At 33.9% G+C, this 20,783-nt stretch overlaps 1 protein-coding gene across 50 annotated transcripts in view; it reads left to right on the top strand.

The window, feature by feature from the left end:
- Positions 1 to 20,783, top strand: part of RIMS2 (regulating synaptic membrane exocytosis 2) — a 617,675-nt gene that overhangs the window by 407,858 nt on the left and 189,034 nt on the right. For 26 of the 50 annotated variants that reach the window (XM_085021923.1, XM_085021921.1, XM_085021928.1 and 23 more), the window contains 2 exons: positions 7,212 to 7,391; positions 8,289 to 8,398. In XM_085021923.1, the coding sequence (XP_084878049.1) occupies positions 7,212 to 7,391; positions 8,289 to 8,398 (290 nt within the window). Of the gene's footprint in view, positions 1 to 7,211; positions 7,392 to 8,288; positions 8,399 to 9,196; positions 9,230 to 20,783 lie in introns of all 50 variants that reach the window. The other 24 variants (XM_085021919.1, XM_085021931.1, XM_085021897.1 and 21 more) reach the window with 3 other exon arrangements.

Raw genomic sequence — 20,783 nt, 5'->3', positions numbered from 1 at the left:
TTTTCTTACTTTCCTATTTAGAGGAAATCTTTCAATATTTCTTTTAGGATAGTTTTAGTATTGCTGTATTATTTTAGTTTTTCCTTGTCTGAGAAATTCCTTATTTCTCCTTCTATTTTAAATGATAGTCTTGCTGGATACAGTATTCTAGGTTCCAAATTTTTCCCTTTTAGAAGTTTGAATATATATTATCACTCTCTTCTCACTTGTAGCAATTCTGTAGAGAAGTAAGCCATTGGTCTTATGGAGTTCCCTTGTAATTAACTCTTTGTTTTTCTTCTACTGACTTTGGAATCATTTCCTTCCCTTTAACTTTTGCCATTTTTATCATGTCTTGGTATAAGTTTGTATGGGTTCATCTTGTTAGGGACCTTCTGTGCCATCTCTGTCTGGATATCTGTTTCATTCTTTATATTTGGGAAATTTTTAGTCATAATATTTTCAAATATATTTTCAATGTCCGTTTCTCTTTCTTCCCCTTCTGGGATGCCTATTATGTATAGATTGGAAGCTTTTTATTATCTTATACATCTCTTATGTTGCTTGCTTGCTTGCTTGCTTTTTCCCATTTTTCTTACTATCTCCTGTCCTGATTGGGTGATTTCCATTATTCTGTCTTCCAAGTCACTTATTTGTTCCTCTGCACTACTCACTGTGCTGTTCAATCCCTTTAGCTTTTGTCTTGGCAAATTAATTTTCTAATTTTTCTTGGCTTCTCCATATTGTTTCTAGTTCTTTTTAAAGTAATCTGCATTACCATCAATAATCATTCTTAATGCTTTTATATTTTCATTATCTCCTTTTTGAACTAAGTGTCTGTCAGACTGTAAAGATCTTTTTCCTTATTTGCTCATTCAGAGGACTTCTCCTATATTTTTAACTTCATTTTGCCTATGTATTTTTTTTTCTCTGTGAATTTAGGGAAAAAATTATCTACTGTAGTCTTGGCTGGCTATTTTTATGTGGGGGTGTCCCTGGGTAGCATGTGTGGGTCTACTACTCTTTGGTGTGAGGACACCTTTATGGTTTGGATGCTTACTATCTCTCTCCAGTGTGTGCAGGCTTGATAGTGGGTGTGCAGGTGCACAGTCTGCATGTGCTTCCAGGGAGATGGGGCAGTGGGTGGCATCTGGTCTTTGGCAGTGGTAGCAACCCACAGAGAGGTGGGGGTGGTAGGCTGCACCTGGTTGCAGGGCTCTTAGCAGTGGCAGTGACCCCCAAGGAGCTGGAAGCAGTACCCAAGACCCTTGTCAGATACAACAGTGGATGTATGCATTCCCAGGAAGGTGGAGGCAATAGGCAGTGCTCAGTTGCAGGGCCCTCTATGGTGGTCACACCTGGGGTTACTGAGGCAGCAGGTGGTGCCTGGTCATGGGACCCTCAGTTGGACCCTCTGGAGTCCAAGGTGGTTGCAGCAGTTTTCACCCACCCCCGTAGCATGCACAAGAGTTATCCTGCTGCCTGAAAACCCAGCTGCCTAGAGAAATAAGTGCCTATGGTGGTCAAACCCCTCTCCTCTTGCACTCCCCAACACTGGCACCTTGCTTCTCTGACAGGCCCAGGCTTCTTCCTGCCACCCCTAGGCCGAGGCATACCACTCCCTAGCCCCCTAAGGCTGTTTCCACACAGCCAACCCTAGTCTTCTTCCTGGAATTGACCTCCAAAGCTGAAGCCTTAGCACTCAGCCTCCATTCGAGGGTCTTTGGCTGTAATGTGCTGGATGATTGTACTGATTGTCTATGTAGTGCTCTCTCTGCTTTGCCCTCCTCAGACTAGGTGCTGTGCTTTCATCCAAGGCTTTGAGACTCTCCTCTATACTGGCTGGTGCCTTCACCAGTCAGGAGGCCCCCCATTGTGTGGATTCCTTTCCTCTTTCATAGCTCCCTCTTAGTAGTGCTGGTCCCATCCTGACTTCTTTTTTTCTCTTCTCTCTCTCTTTTTATCCTCCGTTTGTTCTACCCAGTTATGTGGAGGTTTTCTTGCCCTTTTTTAGAAGTCTGAGGTCTTCTGTCAGCATTCGGTAGATGTTCTGTGAGAATTGTTCCACATGTAGATTTTTTTTTTTTTGATGTGTTTTTGGGAAAAGTTGGACTTCACATCCTACTCCTGCACCATATTGATCCCAGATCTCTAATATAATCTTTAACATACCAGTCATATAATATTTTAAATTCTCCACCTGATAATCTCAACATCTGTGACATCTCTGAGTCGGGCTCTCTTGATTGCTTTGTCTCTTGACAGTGGGCCATATTTTTATTGCCTTATGGTGTTTCTAGTAATTTTTTAATTACTATTAGACATCATGTCATCATTAGTGACTGAAGCAGATAGTATTTATGCCTGAAAATGTGCACTCCTTTTGTTCTGTGTGTGTCTGTGTGTGTATTTGGAAAGGGGGTAATCCATTCTCTGACTACTACCCCTATATGATTTGAACTGACATTATGAAGTAGCAGCTAAGGGCAGCAGGCAGCAATATACATGAGGAATTTCCACTATCCATGTAAAGCTAGCAAAACAAAAGGGGTGCTAGTGAATAGTTCAAAATTGACCAATGAAACTGCCAAACGTGATGCTGAGATATTCTAGAATGAGTACCATGCCTCATCACATTTATTAATATCAGACAATGACAATGCATGATTTGGTTCTTTAGAGATACATCTTTAAGATTCATCTTTAAGATGTTTATTATTTTCAGAGTTCCTGTTGTAGCTCAGTGGGTTAAGAACCTGACTCGTATCCACAAGGATGCAAGTTTGATCCCTGGCCTTGCTCAGATCTAGTGTTGCTGTGGCTGTGGCAGAGGCCAGAGGCTACAGCTGAGATTTAACACTTAACCCGGAAACGTCTATATACCACAGCTGCAGCCCTTAAAAAAAGTTTGTTATTTTATGGAATGTTTGAGAAGATGGGAAGGGAAAACATAGAGCCAGTACCTTGGTGAAATAATTTGAATTTTTTTACAGTTGACAAGATCAACATCCACTGAAAATGAAAGCTACTTATTAGCAAAATAAGATTTTTGTAGATAGAAAGTGGTAACTGTATTATATCTCAGGACTTTGAAAATATATATTTTAAAGATGTATTAATTTGCTGCACATTAATTGTTGCTGAGTAAATAATCCTGCTTATTTGTGGTTTGGTTTCTGTCAGTTTTTGAAGTAAAAATTAACTAATAATGAGAATTATAACTACTTAATAAAATACTCAACTTATCCTCAAGACATTTACATTTCACATGTTTCTGTGTGTGCATGTTTAATAATACAACATATTATTTATTATAAAATATTCTATTTGTCCCTAAATTTCTTGGGAAAATTGGGATAATCTTCTTGTTTCCAATAATGACTATTTTTAAGAAAATACTACTATAGATATAAGAACACTTTATTTCTCTTTCCAATAATAAAATAGTGTTATGAATAATAGTAATATGTTTTTCTACATTAAAAGATGTCTTGCTTCCTCTCATCAATATATGTGTTATTACCATTTTTGTGTTAGATTGATATTAACTTGGCTATTCTAGATATTGCTGTTATTTTGGAGGTTTTTTTGTTTTTTTTGTCTTTTTGCCATTTCTTGGGCTGCTCCGGTGGCATATGGAGGTTCCCAGGCTAGGGGTCAAATCGGAGCTGTAGCCAGAGCCACAGCAACGCAGGATCCGAGCCGCATCTGCGACCTACACCATAGCTCACGGCAACGCCGGATCATTAACCCACTGAGCAAGGGTAGAGATCGAACCCACAACCTCATGGTTCCTAGTCGGATTCGTTAACCACTGCGCCACCACCGGAACTCCATTGCTGTTATTTTTGAATAAACTCATTTTCTTTTAACTAACTTACAGAATTTAATGTTTAACTGAACAGAAATGTTCTGTAACAAAAACATGATATCATGCCCAAGGAAAATTAATCTATTTTGCACCAGAATGAAAAAATATTCTCATCTGTACACATAGTGTTTATTTAAACCATGGTATTTTGGGAGTTCCCATTGTGGCTCAGTGGTTAGCGAATCCGACTAGGAACCATGAGGTTGCAGGTTTGGTCCCTGCCCTTGCTCAGTGGGTTAAGGATCTGGCGTTGCCGTGAGCTGTGGTGTGGGTTGCAGACATGGCTCGGATCCCGTGTTGCTGTGGCTCTGGCATAGGCCGGTGGCTACAGCTCCGATTCAACCCCTAGCCTGGGAGCCTCCATAGGCTGCCAGGAGTGGCCCAAGAAATGGCAAAAAGACCAAAAAAAAAAAAAAAAAAAAATATAGATGAATATTTCCTAACGTTTTGTATGGCTTGCTTTTTGGTAATCCTGTGAAACCTGTATCTGCCCTTTTTAGAATAATGTTTTAAAAGGCATAAAATAAAATAAAATAAAATAAAAAGTAGAGTTACTAAGAAACTATTTATATTGAAATAAAGTCTCCCAAGTTCAGAAACCTAGGTGGGTACTCAAATATTTTATGTCTTGCAGTTGATTATCTATTATTTCCCATGTCTCAGTTGCTACTATTCAAAATTAATTAGTTTTCATTTTAAAATTAAAACTCACTAAGAATTTAGGTGGAAGTTGTCAGTTTTATATCTCAATTCCTTAACAATCTGCTGTAAGACTGAGCGTTCTATATGAAACTTAATAGGCATTGTTGCTTTCAATTTTCTCAGCCATAATCTTATTTGCACCTAGTAAGACCTCTTCTTACCCAGTTGTGGGAGCAGAATATCTTGACCTTCTCCTGTGTTACCAAAGTTTAAAATATGGTAGCTTTCCCTACCCCTTAACTGTGATGGGTGATCTCACTAAATTTCTACCTTCTATCGTTTTTTTTTTTTTTTTTTTTTTTAGTGTTTCACTTATTAGCCAATTTTCATTTCACACTGCAGAAATAATTCATATTATTTATGAAGATGGAGAGTAAAATATAATTAAATTTAAAGCATTGACTATAGTATTCAACCAGCTTTTTTACTAAGGGTTTGTTTTTTTTTTTTTTAAGGAATATTTGCAGAAGGGTAACCTGTTTACTTTAAAAACAATAATATCCTTCAAGGACATAGAACACAGCAACACATTTGAAATAATTCTCTGGATCTCATTCACGATTATATATTTCAAGTATTAAAAATATAGTGTCAAATAAGTGAGAGTGGGAGTTCCATCATGGCTCAGTGGTTAAGAACCCGACCAGGAACCATGAGGTTGCAGGTTTGATCCCTGGCCTCGCTCAGTGGGTTAAGGATCTGGCGTTGCCATGAGCTGTGGTGTAGGTCGCAGATGCGGCTCGGATCCCGCATTGCTGTGGAACCCTAGCCTGGGAACCTCCATGTGCCGCGGGTTGGGCCCTAAAAAGACAAAAAAAAAAAAAAAAAGTGAGAGTGTATATCTTAATAGTTCACTTTCTGCATGGAAGTGATGAGTCAGAATAAAACAAATTTTGCAGAAGTGAAATATTAGGCTAATTTTCTTTTGGGATAGTCATAGATATTCCAGAAAGTTTTGTTACTGAATATTATATAATGGGATAATTTTATTATTAATTTAAGATACTAGAAAATAATGTAAAGATAGGTCTCTCCAAAAAATAGGTTTTAAGGAATCTAAGATATATATATATCCCTTTGATTCTCGTTATGTCTTGTGTTGATGATATACAAAGATATTATACACTAAAAACATTTGACAAGCTATTGATCTTATTTATTTCTAAAGATAAGTGCTCTCTCTAAAATAGTTTTTCAGGTACAAAAATAGAAATATGGTTTGTTACTATCAGCTTGCCTTTTCATTTCTCTCTTTGACAAGTAATTAAATATCATATATGTATTTGCATTTAATCTCACCTTTTGGACATATTCTTGATACACATTAAAAAATACTAAACTTATCTTAAAAATCAATCATGACACATGGACTTAAAATAGTTTAAAATTATTTGACTTATATCTTACCCTATGAATTTAAAGTGTAAGAAATAATCATTCACAAGATATGTTGTAAAGTACATCGAGATTTCAGTTCCTAAAGTCATTTAATCTGATGTCCGTTTACGTTTGGGAAATACTGCCCTTTTCTTATTTTTCTTTAATTGTTTGCATTTTTCATTATCAAAAATAAGATTGAAATAACTTATAGGTGAAATGAAAGTCTTAATACATTAGTTTTGAGGAGGACTAACACTTCCTTTATTATCTAATATATGTAAGCATTTCTATTACTGTGCTTACAGCTACACAGGTAATAGTTTCATTTGAAGTTACTTTGGAGTACATGTTCCTTTGGAGTTCTAGAGGCATCGCTAGTGTTTTTTGGGTTGTCTCACAGATAGTGGGGCTGATATTAGAAAATATTTACTTATTACATGTTAGATGTAAAAGTATTTTGCCAGCCAGACTACAGGGTCACAAAAATCAATATTGATAGATTACTTAAATTTAAGTATACTTCTTTCAACAAGAATTAGGTTTTGATACTGGATTTATTTGTAGTCAAATAAATCACATTGTTTCAGATCCATTATTATTCCAAGTAGTTAATAATTGTTCTGAATCATATTGTTTGACATCACTAAACTGCACTGAGATAGATGTCATAGGTTGGCTGGTTAATCAGTGTTCTGTACAGTGATTGTGTGTGTGTGTGTGTGTGTGTGTGTGTGTGTGGACCATGTTAAATTATGACTACAGACTGCAGAGTTGTACTATATTTATTCCCATAAAATTTTGATTCTGTCATTTGAATGTTCACTATACCGTGACTATACTGAAGACTTTTTTATATCTTGGTGGGTATGCTAATAAACAGCCTTTAGGGGCTTGAGAATTAGTCCTTTTATGGTTTTCTTTACTCTTTTGAAAATGTCAGGAGAAGTCATTGAATTCTTTTCAAATAGAATACTTCGCATGTTTCACATGTTCCATTTAGGGAATTCATTTTGGAAAGCAGAGAGCTTTGTTTTTATTATACCTGAGCAACTCCTATGGTCTTCACTGGGAATTGCTATCAAAGACAGATGTTGGTTCCTGAGAAATTCTTACAGAGTTTAGTGAGAATTTGCTCAGAATATGTTGGGGAAGAGAAATTTTTTTTCCATACTCAGTAATTTTAAACAATGACCTTTTTCAAAATCAGTTTGATGCATCATAACAAAATAGCAGAAGGGCACTAAAGATCAACTGAGCTGCTTTTTGACTAACATTTCAGGGATTGTGAAGCAGCAGATAGACAGCCATATCACAGATCCAGATCAACAGAACAGCGGCCTCTCCTAGAGCGGACCACCACCCGCTCCAGATCCACTGAGCGTCCTGATACAAACCTCATGAGGTCGATGCCTTCATTAATGACTGGAAGATCTGCCCCTCCTTCACCTGCCTTATCGAGGTGAAAGATAAATCAATCAGACTAACTTCCCCTTTGCCCCACCAGCACACCATTTTATTTTCCCAGCAACTAAATGGTCTCTTTTACCATCCTTGGCTGATCACTAATAACAATCAACACTAACCTTTTCAGTGTAAACACACTACTTATATTCAGCGGATATAATAGTGTGTGGCTACCATTGTAATTTGTTTATTAACTGTCCTGACTGCATTTGTTCTGTGATTTCTCATTTATCAGGAGTCCTGGGTAAATCCCCACATAATGCACCTCATAACTGTCATGTTCTTCTCCTACAGAATGAGAAATTGTTTGTGTCCATTAGACATTACTTTTGGGATAGTTGTCATAATGACAATAAATAAAATTAGATTTTTAGTTTCTTTCTATCAATACTAATATCATATATTAACCAATATCTTATTTAGCTGAATTTTGAATTGTTTAGGATTTTATTTTTCGTTTCATGAGATAATTTCTAATAAAGGGATATTTAATATAAGCCTGAGTAAAAATCTCTTAGGATTGAGGAAGGGAGGTTAGTGTTAAGAGTTTGAAATGTGGTAGAAAGAAATGTAAAGCATTACATTTGAGCTGCAGAATTCTTCTCTTGCTTTCATATGGATAGAATATGAATTTACATTAACAATTCTGTGCATTTTGCTGTAGGATTTTGTGTGCATGTATCTGTGTTTGTATGCATATTACACAAAAGTATAAACATCTTTTGCTATTCAGATAATCATTCCAATATCCATATTTTGTCCTACTTTCCTAACCTTTTATTAGCAGCTAAACCTCTTTTAAAATTGCACTATACAGCATCATGTGAACCAAATGTATTAAAAGTATTTAACTCATTCTATTGAAAATGAATATTAATGATGTATCTTATAGGTCTCATCCTCGTACTGGGTCTGTCCAAACAAGCCCATCAAGTACTCCTGTGGCAGGACGAAGGGGCCGACAGCTCCCACAACTTCCTCCAAAAGGAACATTGGAGAGAAGTAAGTTTTATTTCTAATTATGTCATATAGGAAGTACACATGGACACTAAGGTGAATCAAGTTTTTTTTTTACTACCTTTGTGTTAGCTTTCTTCTTTCATTAATTGAATGCCGTAGCTACATTTGCTAGTCATTATATTTATAAATACATTTACAAATATTATGTTTTGCATTTAAAATGTATAATATTGGGAGGTAAAGTAACATTGCTCTTGCGCATTTTTCAAATTTTAATAAATAGGTTTTAAAAAGTAAGACAATGCTGTTAAGCAGTTGAATATTTCTTTGCTACAACTAAGTATATGTAATTATTGATAGTTATGTAAAGTTTATTAGTAACTAGCCAAATCAATTTTCACACACTGCAAAGGACTGGTTAGCTGATGCACAGCAATGATGATCCTTCTCAAAACTGGAGTACCAGAAAAAGGTAATCATGAATATTCAAAGAAAGATGCATGTTGTACTGATATTTTTAATACTTTCAAAATTTTGCATAAGGAGCACTATTTGCTTATACACAAATGAACATAATCCCCAGACGTCTATAAATTCTCAAATAAAGGCCCTCTAAAAGCATGGATGATAGAATATAATAATTTCAATGTCATTTTTTTAATGGTCCCTTTATTTGGTAACTGGATGTGCTTTGCCAAATCAAGCAAACAAACATATTTAAGTCACCGTTTAACTTTTCTTTAGTAGATGATGCATTCTGTGCCTTTGGAAATTTCTGTTGTTTTTAACCCCTGTGCTTTGGTTCCCTTTTTTGTTTTATTTTTATTTTGTTTTTCCTAGACCATGGAGTCAAGGAGATAGAACCTTATGAAGGTCTGTACATAAAGGAGGGTTTGTTTTGTGCTGACAGCCTTTTGGGGGGGCTCTGTGAGCAAAAATAAACCCAACTGCAATTGATGTCCCTCCATTTCATAGATTTTTATATACACTAAAATTATTTTGTTTTGTGATTCAGGTAAAATATTTGACTTTCATAGAAAACATACAAAAGAGTTAAATTTCTTTGATTCAATTAAGTAGGAATGCAAAGAATTTAACTTCTTTTAAATCACAAGGTAGTTTTTTCTCTTTTTAATAATTTGCTTTTTAAGCAGCATTCTGTTTTATGCAGGACTCTAAGCAAAAATATCAATTGCAGTCTGTGTTTATGTCATTGAGGATGTATACCTAATCTAGTTATATTTATCACCATATATTTTATTTTGTATTTATGATGATCTTTTAATTCTTAAATTTGGCTTTCTAGAAAAGAAAGTTGTTGATTTAGATAGTGATTGTGCTTTGTATTTCCTGCATTGTTTTCATGTCATAGTAAGACTGCTTATAGTATATCAAAGTTAAATATGTACAGTTTTATTATCAACTCTACATAAGAGAAAATTTTGAGTCATGATACATGGAATGCTAGACATTTACCAGGACAATAACAATCCCTCTTCTGAATAGAGGATTCTGCAGCTGACTTTGTAACTTTAAAGAATTACTAACTGTTTTATTTACTGATGAATCTCCAGCACATAGAATAATGCCTGGCACATTATAAACCCTCAGTAAATATTTGTTGAACATGATATATTTATTTAAAAATTGAAAAGCTATTTCAAATAGTATAAAAGATACCATTAAAATAATCTTGTCATTCTATATATGTTTATAGCAAAATTCATATTTTATTACTTAATTTAACACATTTTTAAGTGCATTGCATTTGGGCAGCAATACTTTTTGGCCTTAAACGACTTAGAACAAGTTGTGTTCTTGTTAGTTGTAGTTGAATGATTTATTATTTCCTATTTTGTGCTCCTTTTTATTTACTATGTACAATGAAATATGATTTTAAACAACTCAGCAATGTTGTGATTAGTTTTGCTTTGTTTTGCTTTCCGATAAAAATATTTTAGCAGCATTTCTGTAGTTTTCAATTATTTATATGAAGATGGGAGTGTATAAATTTAAAAATATTGTCCATAAGAAAAGTTCTTTAATACATATGGAATTTTTGTCTCCTCTCCCCACAATTTTTTTTTTAATTTCCCCATTAAATTATTTTTTTTCTACAATTTGTAAAGATAGAGTTTTGGCATCATTTGTTGGGATAATGTCAGAAATATAGTCTTCAAAATCCCGTTTTAATATCCTCTGTAGCAGTAGTCTTTGAGATATGAATTGCTCCATTCTTTGTACTAATAATGTAGCAGAAAACTGACATAGAGCTGATACTGAAAGTCAGGATTAAGGAAGTTTTTTACAGACTTGTCAGCATTCTATTTACTATCTGGTTTTTGCCCTATAAAATCTGTTAAAACCATAGTTTTCCTTTAATGTTTCTAATTATGACTTTTCCATTTCTATATTAAAGGAGAGGAGAGTCAAAACCTCTTATCCTTTCCAGTATAAAATGAAAGTATTTGGGGAGTTTTGTTTGTCTTGTTTTGCTTAAAAGTATGGATGATTTTAGCAGTGTTTTCATACATGTTAATGTGAAGACTCTGGTAAATACATGATTCTGTAATTTTCTTTAGCTTTAAAGGAGATATGTAGGTATCTCTTTTAGAAGTCTTCAACTTCTGACTGAAGTTAAAGGTACATAACCTAAAACTATTGATTAGTGATGTAAATCAAATTATATTTGGATTACCTCTTAAAAAGTTGTCAGACATTGTAATTCAGTGGCATTATTTTAGAATCAAATTAATGATTTATTTCCTAATCCTGTTTAATAGCTGAAAAATGAGCCAGTCCTAATTTAATTCCTTTTGACTTGGAATATATTTTAGTCTGTTAATTAAATTAATTTAAAACTTTATATATGTTGGCCTTGACAGTGGTACAGTATTAGTCATCTTTGTCTGAGAATCAAAGAAAATAGGAACAATATAGTGAAAGTACAATGTACTAAACAACTGCAAGGCATTATTATTATTATTATTATTTCCCCTTAACTTTGATGTACTGGCATTTTATAAAAATAAGAATGAGTTTATAATATCATTTTTTGTTTCTCTAAAAGAAAAGTTAAATAGTATTATTTTTCTAAGAATATATCAAGTTTATAGACAAACTATTTTGCCTGCTTTACAGTTATTACATATTATGAATATTTATAGGCCAGTTTCTTTTCCTAATCGAAGCTATCAGAAAAGGAGACAGTGCGGTAATTTATTAACAGTATACTTAATTATTTCCATAACATGTCAGAGACTCATTAAAAATTATCTATTCATCTCCTTAAAACTATTAATTATATCATGAATAATTTGAATTTTTGTTTTACTTAAAAGTGGCAAATGTACATATCTGGTCTTATCTTTTTCTTTACTTTTACTTGTACAAATACAGAAGTTAATGAAGAGACGGGTCATGTGGAAGAGCAGGGGGGAGAAAAGCAGGGTGAAGAGGTCAAGGCAGGTCTGTCCGTGTGCCTAAAATATTAATCATATGTTTCAGAAGTATGACTTTTCTATTTCATGTAAGACTTTAGGCTCCAAAATTATAAACACAGAATAAAGGACAGATTGCTTTTTAGTACTAATATTAGAGTTATTACTTAATTTTATTAATGGAGAAATATATCAGAATGTCTAATACCAATTTAAACATTCTCCATATTGTTTCAATCAAACTGAAGTTATAGGCAATGCCTCTGATTAAGATGTATACTTATTCTTTAACCCTGGTTTACATTCAGTTCATATATTTGCTCAAAAATGTTTATTGAGTATCTACCAAAACACTGTATTTTACCATGTGTTATGCCGAATACAAGTTATGTTGGAGTCCTAGCCTCTTCTCTCAACAATTTTGATTTTTTAGAGGTAAATTATGAGTAAATACAGAGCAGAATATGAATTCTAAAATTTTAGGTCTTGAAACTTTTAGAAACTGTTATAATTTGTTTCTAAAATTTTTTCTAAAATTTTCTGGATGCATTCTTACAATGGTGTTTGTAGTTTAAGACAGAGACCTCTTACTGCAATTACTAATAATTAGTAACTATTTTCAAATGTTATGAGAAAAATCATCAGAGTACATCTGGTAATGAAAACAAAGGCAAGTTTAGGTATATATATATATGGTTTTGTTTTTTTGTGTTTTTTTGTTTTTGTCTTTTCTAGGACCGCTCCTGTGGCATATGGAGATTCCCAGGCTAGGGGTCTAATCAGAGGTATAGCCACCGGCCTATACCACAGCCACAGCAAAATGGGATCCGAGCCGTGCCTGTGACCTACACCACAGCTCACGGCAATGCAGGATCCTTAACCCACTGAGCAAGACCAGGGATGGAACCTACAACCTCGTGGTTCCTAGTTGGATTCCTTAATCACTGAGCCACGACGGGAACTCCTAGATGCATATTTATGGAAAGGTATAACTATCTCTGTTCTGAGTATCTCATACACTACTAGAATGTCACACATCCTTCCATCTTCCTGAAATGCTATAGGAATAACATTTTTAAGGAATCCTATATGAATGAATTTCATTTTAATTTAGCTCTCTAGTTAATGCTTCTCTGTCTGAGCATTCTTATATGTTTCACACTAGTCCTTACAAATACTGAGGCTTTCATGCTGTTCATGAATTGACTTCTGTGGTAAAGTCATTATCAAGGATATCATGAGTTTGGGGACTTCAGCAATTGTTAATATCACTTATATTATTTTTTGACTTCATTAAGAAGCCTATTTATTGAACCAGTTTGTCACCTGTGCTTGATTCTTAAAATAAACTTAGTAAATTACATTAGTTATTAAATGAAAACTGCTGTAAAACATAGCTATAATCTTCCTAAATTATTATAAAATGGCTCATGATTCCTCATTTTACTTTTGCTTGTATTATTTTTCTTATAGGATAGTAAGGGTATAATTTACTCTTGTGTTCATTAATGTGAAGTGTCATGTTTTGTGCATGGAATTTGTTGCCATGATGTGTGATGTCATCTTTTGTGGTGTGCTTGGCTTTTATTTGGGTTGTTAATGACCTTAATTATTAATCACTCTTGTCTGTTTTCAATGTTATGAAGACAATGAGGGAGAAACACCAAGCCCACGTAATAATGGGAAAAAAGGCAAGTCTAATATGACATTAATAGTGCCTTTCTATATTTTAGACTCTCACTGTTGACATTTGTGATATTCATGAATATAACTTTCTTAAAGAAGTATAAATACAATATAGTTTGAATTTAAGATATCCAACATTTAAAGTGTCTTCTCTTTTTAATATATTTCTGAATATAAAATTCATTTTTGAAGTACTTACCTTATTATTGGACTATGGTATAATCCTATTCTATTGAAATTTATGACATTAAAATAAAAAGCTTTGCTTTGTTGGCCATATAAAGGAGTAAGATTCTAAGGAAAATAGTGATAGTCCTGCATTTAGAAAAACGCAACATACATATTTTTCAACCCCAGAAATTACCTTAAAATTGAACTGTTCAAAAATAAAGTAAAAATGAACTTATTTATGAATTCAGCTGTATTAAACATTTATAATGTATGTATATTTTTCACAGGTCTATACACATGAGTTATATTGCCTAGGCAAGCAAAAAAGACGATTGATTTTAATACTTAGATTTAGTTTTCCTTTAATTATCAATGACGCAATTCTATAACCCACCACAACGAAGTTCTGTCAAAAACAGTAGGACTGATTTTAAAGCCAACTAAAATTACATTACAAAAAATGCTTATTGTTTGCATTTGACCTAACTTTTTGTTTTCAAAAAGATTAAAGATGTCTTCAAAATAAAAACAAAAGCGAAAAACAGTAAAACTGTATATGTTTTATGGTAATTGATATCAAATATAGCTACACATTTTAGAATGTCAGCATTTTAAAATGATTAAATAAAAAAAATCAGCCTTCTAAACTACCTTTATATCATTAACAATTTTCCTTGTTTTTGAGCCAAATTAAGCAAGATAGTATTATAGTAGCTTCGGTAATTTAGTTGAAATGTCCTTTAGCCTTGAATATATTCTTTGTTTCCTGTCTTCATCTTTTATAAATACTTTCTGTAATGTTACATGTAAGATCAAATTAGCACTGAAATAATTTTATAATTTTTCTTTCTGTGGAGTGCAATTCATTAATACCTCTCCAAGTACAAAATTCTTAAAATATGCTAGATTATTATGAAAAGGTGAAAACAGTGTAACAAAATAAATAAAATTAAATCAAGTATTGCAAAATATGAATATTCTCCATAAACAAAAATTTAAATGAGCCCTAAATGTCAAGTATTTACATATTTGACATTTTTATCTATTCCTTAACCACCATGATTTTTTTTATTATTGATGAAAAAATATGTTCATATGTACTCAAGTTCATATGTACTTAAGTATGTAAGAAAGCATTTCCAATAACCCAGGAAAGAGAAGATGATGGCTTAGACTAGATCCATAGGGCCTGGGTAATTGCAGAAACATGAAATTTCCATTCATAGGAAAAAATTTGAGAAAACTGTATTTTGTGGGAATGTCAGGTGTTCAGTTTTGGATATAGGTTAGAAATACTGTTAGATGGCTAGACTACAATGTCAGATTGGCAGTTTGAATTATTTTCTGGATTTCAGGTTAGAGATTTGGACTGTAGTTATAAATTTGGGAGTCATCCTTTTAAAGAGAGATTTAGGAGTTCCCGTCATGGCTCAGTGGTTAATGAATCCGACTAGGAACCATGAGGTTGAGGGTTCGATCCCTGGCCTTGCTTAGTGGGGTAAGGATCCGGTGTTGCTGTGAGCTGTGGTGTAGGTCGCAGATGCGGCTTGGATCCCACATTGCTGTGGCTCTAGAGTAGGCTGGCAGTTACAGCTGTGATTGGACCCCTAGCCTGGGAACCTACATATGCTGCAGAAGCAGCCCTATTAAGGCAAAAAGACAAAAAAAAAAAAAAAAGATTTAGAACTATGAGACCCATTAAAATCATTGAGAAAACAAATGCAGATAGCTCAAAGAAAAGCTCCAAGGACTATGAACTGAACTTCTCTAATATTTAGAAATTGAAAAGATGAAGCAGCAAGAGACTGAGAAAGAGTAGGAGGAGAAATAGTAGGGAAAGCATGGATTATAGTGACTTTGAATACAACTGAAGATAGTACTTGAAGCAGAAGAGAATTATGAAGAGTTGAAGTGATCACTAGATTTAGCAAGTAGGAAGTCATTGTGTTAACCTTTATTGAGGGCAGTTATTGTGGAGTTGTAGGGGATAAAAGATTGATCAGAGTGGATTTAAAAGAGTAGGGAAATGAAGACACTGTAAACACCTTTTAAAGATTTTTGACTATAAAAGGAAGAAAGGAAATAAAAATCTACAGCCGAGGGGCGAGGTCAGGAGAAAAAGACTACATGAAGGATGTGTGGGAAACTGCACTCATCCTTCTTTGATTTCTAAATCTAGGTCTGCCAGTGCGTTCTATAAAACTTTCTGGCCCCAAGCCATCTGCCTATAGTTTGGCAAAAATATTTGTCTGTTTTATAGCTTTCATCCTAGAATTAGAATAAGGACTTAGATTTGAAAGGAAACTTATAAATCTTTTAATAAAGTAGCTGTTCTTTCCTGATGAAGGAGAAGAATTCTAGAGGTTAATTAGATGTTTTTAGAACGCATGGGAAAAGATGACGTCTTGGCTTCCAATCTCATGCATTTATACACCATGTCTTTTTGATCAATGGCATTCTCCTGGCATGTGCTTCAACCATTTGTTTCATTTTAGGTATTAGCTAGCCGTTTAGCTCAATTCCACCAATATCTGCTGTTTCCAGTGTGTTGTACGAGGTAGTTACTGAGGATGACTCAGTGTTCAATAAGATATTATTCCCTGCTTTGGGAGCTCTCAAGAAAAGAACGATGAAAATATAATAACAACAAATGAAAAGTAGTTGATAAAATTATTTTATAGCCTGACACATAAAGTCTCTTAAGATTGTGATACATGTGGAGGAAGTAAGTTTGGAGGTGTTTTGTGTATGTTTTCAGCCCAAAATATGTATGCCACTACTTGTGATAGTATTTCATTTTCTGATATTCTTTAATGGCTTAATTATTTTTAATAATATAAAGCTTTTAGGCTTTTCAGAACACTGAAATTTAAATATTCCTGAGGGGACTGACCCAAGCTATTATCACATACAAATTTTCACAGGAAACAAGTTAGAGCCTGTGATTGAAAAAAAGTGAGGCATGGGTGAGAGATGTTGAAAAAATGTAATGGAGCACTGGGTACCTTAGGAGGGTGATGTTTATAAACTCTGCCTTGAACTAGTCCCCAGTCTACTCTAAGGAACATTACTTGCTATGTAGATATGCTATAAATTAACTTTCTTAAGTAATTTGGTATATTTAAATTGCTGATCACAATACTTATCACATAATAACTACTATCATTTCTTGCTGTAATTTTGTATTTTCAGCACACAATCTGAAAACTTTGGATTTAAAGTAAAACTAAACCTGATTATGATTATCACTCTGAACCAAATATTCAATACATATTATTTAGTAGGGTTTTTTTTTTTTTTTTTTTTCTTTGTCTTTTTGCTATTTCTTGGGCCACTCCCGCGGCATGTGGAGGTTCCCAGGCTAGGGGTCTAATCGGAGCTGTAGCTGCCAGCCTATGCCAGAGCCACAGCAACTTGGGATCCGAGCCGCGTCTGCAACCTACACCACAGCTCACGGCAATGCCGGATCATTAACCCACTGAGCAAGGGCAGGGATCGAACCCGCAACCTCATGGTTCCTAGTCGGATTCGTTAACCACTGCGCCACAACAGGAACTCCTATTTAGTAGTTTTGAGGGAAAAAAAGTACCTTTGCTGCTCTTCTTGAACACATAACTTGCATAAGAAAAAAAAAGAGGAGGAAAGAAATCAACTGGATTTCAGTATGAATTATTGCATAATGTGCAACATTTTTACATGTCTCAATCAACATGTAAAACTCAACATGCATATATTTAGAATGCTTCTCTTTAAGTCAGAGAATTGTTTAAACAATTAGGACTTTTCAAGTTTCTCAATGTTTAGGGAACTCTATTGGAAGTCAATAAATTGGGTCTTAAGCACATGATCTCTGGCAAGGCTTTTAATTTCTCTGAACCTCAGTTTCCTCTTCTGTAAAATAAAGTATCCTGTAAGGGTTTTTAACAGAAACTAAGTGTGTTGGAGGTGTGGCTAATAAAGTCTCAAGTAGTTTTATTTCAAGTTTATTGTGTTATTGTTGTTTGTAAATTGTGTTTGGTTTTGGAAACTTAAGAGGTGCAATCTACTAATTATCCATTAGTGAGCCATTCACTGTCAGATTATAAACTAAACTCTACCATTCTGACTTAACAAGTCAAGCCCCTAAAGATACATAATGAGTCTCCATGTATAGTTGCCTATGTTATTTCATATAGAAAATCTAATAAATAGGAAAGAAAGGGAAGAGAGGAAGGAAAGGAAGAAAAGGGTTGGGGGAGCAGGTTACAAAGGGACCAAAATAATATAATAATTTTGACTGTATTTATAATGGATGCTTATTTCTGTAAGCATTTTAGGAATTGGATAGAATTTCGGGTGATGGGGTGTTGGCAGGCTTTGTTTTGCTGCCTCTCTTTCGTCTCATGAATGCTTCCGAAGTGAGGAGAGTACCAATACCCATGTCTTAATTTCCAAATTTAATTAATATCTAAGTAGGAATGGATTTTATAGTGACATGGATTTTATAGTGACATTGGTGAATATTTCCTAAATACAACATTCCCTGCCAACTTAGATGAATGACCATTTGACAAAAATTGAAATGAAAGAGATTCAAGGGTGCTTTAATAGAGCAAGGAGTTAGTTATGTATTTCATTAAATTACATCTGTTGTATGGAATAATAACTTGGCAAAATGAACAAGATGGATTTGAGAGAGAAGAGACTGAGGGCTAATGGTTATTTATGGTATTCCAGTAACCAACTGTATGATGCCCTATGTCATATAACTTGTAAACAAATATTTTCTAATTTCTAATTTATTTCAAATATTTCAAATATTTTCTAATTTCTTTCCCTAATTTTTTCTTTCCTTGTTGGGGGTCATTCCCCCATATTTTACTTTTCTTCCCCTTTTGCTCATTTTATTTCTTTTGTATTTCCTAAGCTTCAATTGGCTAATCAGATTTAGGAAAGAACCCCTTCCACCTCATACCTTTGTTCAAACTTCAGTCATTTTTTTCAAAATATGTCATTGCTGGCTTCCTAAATATAATTCTAAAGCCGTCTTCTGTTTGCTGGTGAAATAACATGATCTTCCATGTGACAGGGTATTAGGGAAGGAGAACCAGGTTTTGGAATCTTGTCTCAGGGCCTGCCTTTACTATGTAGCAACTTTATGACTAAGTCGTTAACCCAAACTAGTTCATCTGAGAAGAGGACGTCTTAGCATATGTCTTTTATTCCCAGTATGCTATATTGAGAATCGGTTGAAGTAGTGCATGCGAAATTGTTTGTAAACTGAGGTAACTATTCATTCTTATTCTAATAACCCGCAACCTCATGGTTCCTAGTTGGATTCGCTTCCACTGTGCCACGACGGGAACTCCCTTATTCTAACTAATAGTTCTTTGTTTTCTTACCTATAGAAACCACCTGATATAAAGTCTTTTTTTGTGTTTTATAGGATCAAATATGATGCAATATGTGAAAGCACATTCTTATTATACAAGTATATTCTGCTAATATACAAATATATTTGCTAATATACAAATATATTCTGCTAATATTGGAATATGTGTTCTTTAAACTGGTGTCTTGATGGGGATTGGCTACATGGTGTGATGAAAACTAGCTGGAATATAGTTATTTTATAGACATTGGGTTTTTGTTTTTGTTTTTGTCTTTTGTCTTTTTTGTTGCCCCAGCTGCATATGGAGTATCCCAGGCTAGGGGTCTAATCAGAGCTGCAGCTGCCAGCCTACACCACAGCCACAGCACCATAGGATCTGAGCCGCATCTGCGACCTACACCACAGCTCACAACAACACCGGATCCTTAACCCACTTAACCCACTGAGTGAGGCCAGGGATCAAACCTACAACCTCATGGTTCCTAGTTGGATTCGTTTCTGCTGCACCACAATGGGAACTCAAGGTTTTTTTAAAATATCACTTAAAAACACCTCATAGTTAAGTTTTCATGAGTAAATTAGTTCTTCAAATTATCAAATACTCAAATAGTTATTGATTTGGTCTTTAAGCTTTCCCATGTACAAATTAAATTCACAACTGAGTATTTACTTGAATGAATTATCCCCCTAGAACAAATTTTTTTCTGTACTTGAATGGATTTCTATTTTGCATCTGAGCAATGTGGCATGTATTCTTTCATAAAGAGTATGAAAGTATAAAGTCATACTTATCAATGAAATTACATTGCTGCATCTCTGATTTTTTATTTTTATTCTTTGGTAGTAGATTACAATATAATGGGCTACAATTTTGTAATTAAATTTTAATTTAAAGATCTTTATTGTTTTACATTAAGAACATTTTATTTTTTTAAATTACAATAGTCTTTTAATAGAAAAGAATATCTTGGGAGTTTCCTGTTGGCTCAGTGGGGCAAGGATCTGGTGTTGTCATTGCTGTGGCTCAGGTTCCTGCTGTGGCACAGGTTTGATCCCTGGCTTGGGAACTTACACATGCCGTGAATGCAGCTAAAAGAAAAAAGAAAGGAAAATATTAAGATGTATACTTTTTTTTGCTGTTTTCTCTAATATAACTAAAATAGCTTTCAAGTAATTTGAACATTTCCCTGACATAAAACTAGTTTGATTTTTAAAAATTTTTTCATTTTTAATTTTTTTATTAAAGTATAGTTGATTTACAATGTTTTGTCAATTTCTGCCTATAGCAAAGTAACCGTCATTCATATATATATACATACACATATATATACACACACATATATACATATATATATACACACATATATATACATACACACACATATATACACACAAAAACATTTCTTATCTCATATTATCTTCCATCATGTTCTATCTCAAGAGATTATAGTACCCTGTGCTATACAGTAGGATCTCATTGCTTATCCATTCTAAATGTACTAGTTTGTGTTAATTCTAAATGTAATAGTTTGATTTTAATTACTTTAAATGTTTCATTTTAATTGTATGACCTACAAATTCAAAGAGGGCTAGGTGTGGGTAGTTCTTAGTTTCGTGTTTTGGGTGATGAATTAATGAGTTGGTAGTCAGTTCTGTTCCTTTTATGACTTTAATTCTGTTTTAAAATAGACACTTGGATTTCAACATAGGATTTGATAATAGCCACATTTAGCACTTTTAGAAAATCTTCTAGGCTCTG

This window comes from Sus scrofa, chromosome 4 (assembly GCF_054392235.1).
Source record: "Sus scrofa isolate SSC_HxYL_T2T_F1_AM1 chromosome 4, Sscrofa_HxYL_maternal_Yorkshire_Landrace_v2.0, whole genome shotgun sequence".
In the NCBI taxonomy this organism is placed as follows: domain Eukaryota; kingdom Metazoa; phylum Chordata; class Mammalia; order Artiodactyla; family Suidae; genus Sus; species Sus scrofa.
Note: the sequence above shows the minus strand (reverse complement) of the source record. Positions and strands in the feature narration are given on the sequence as shown.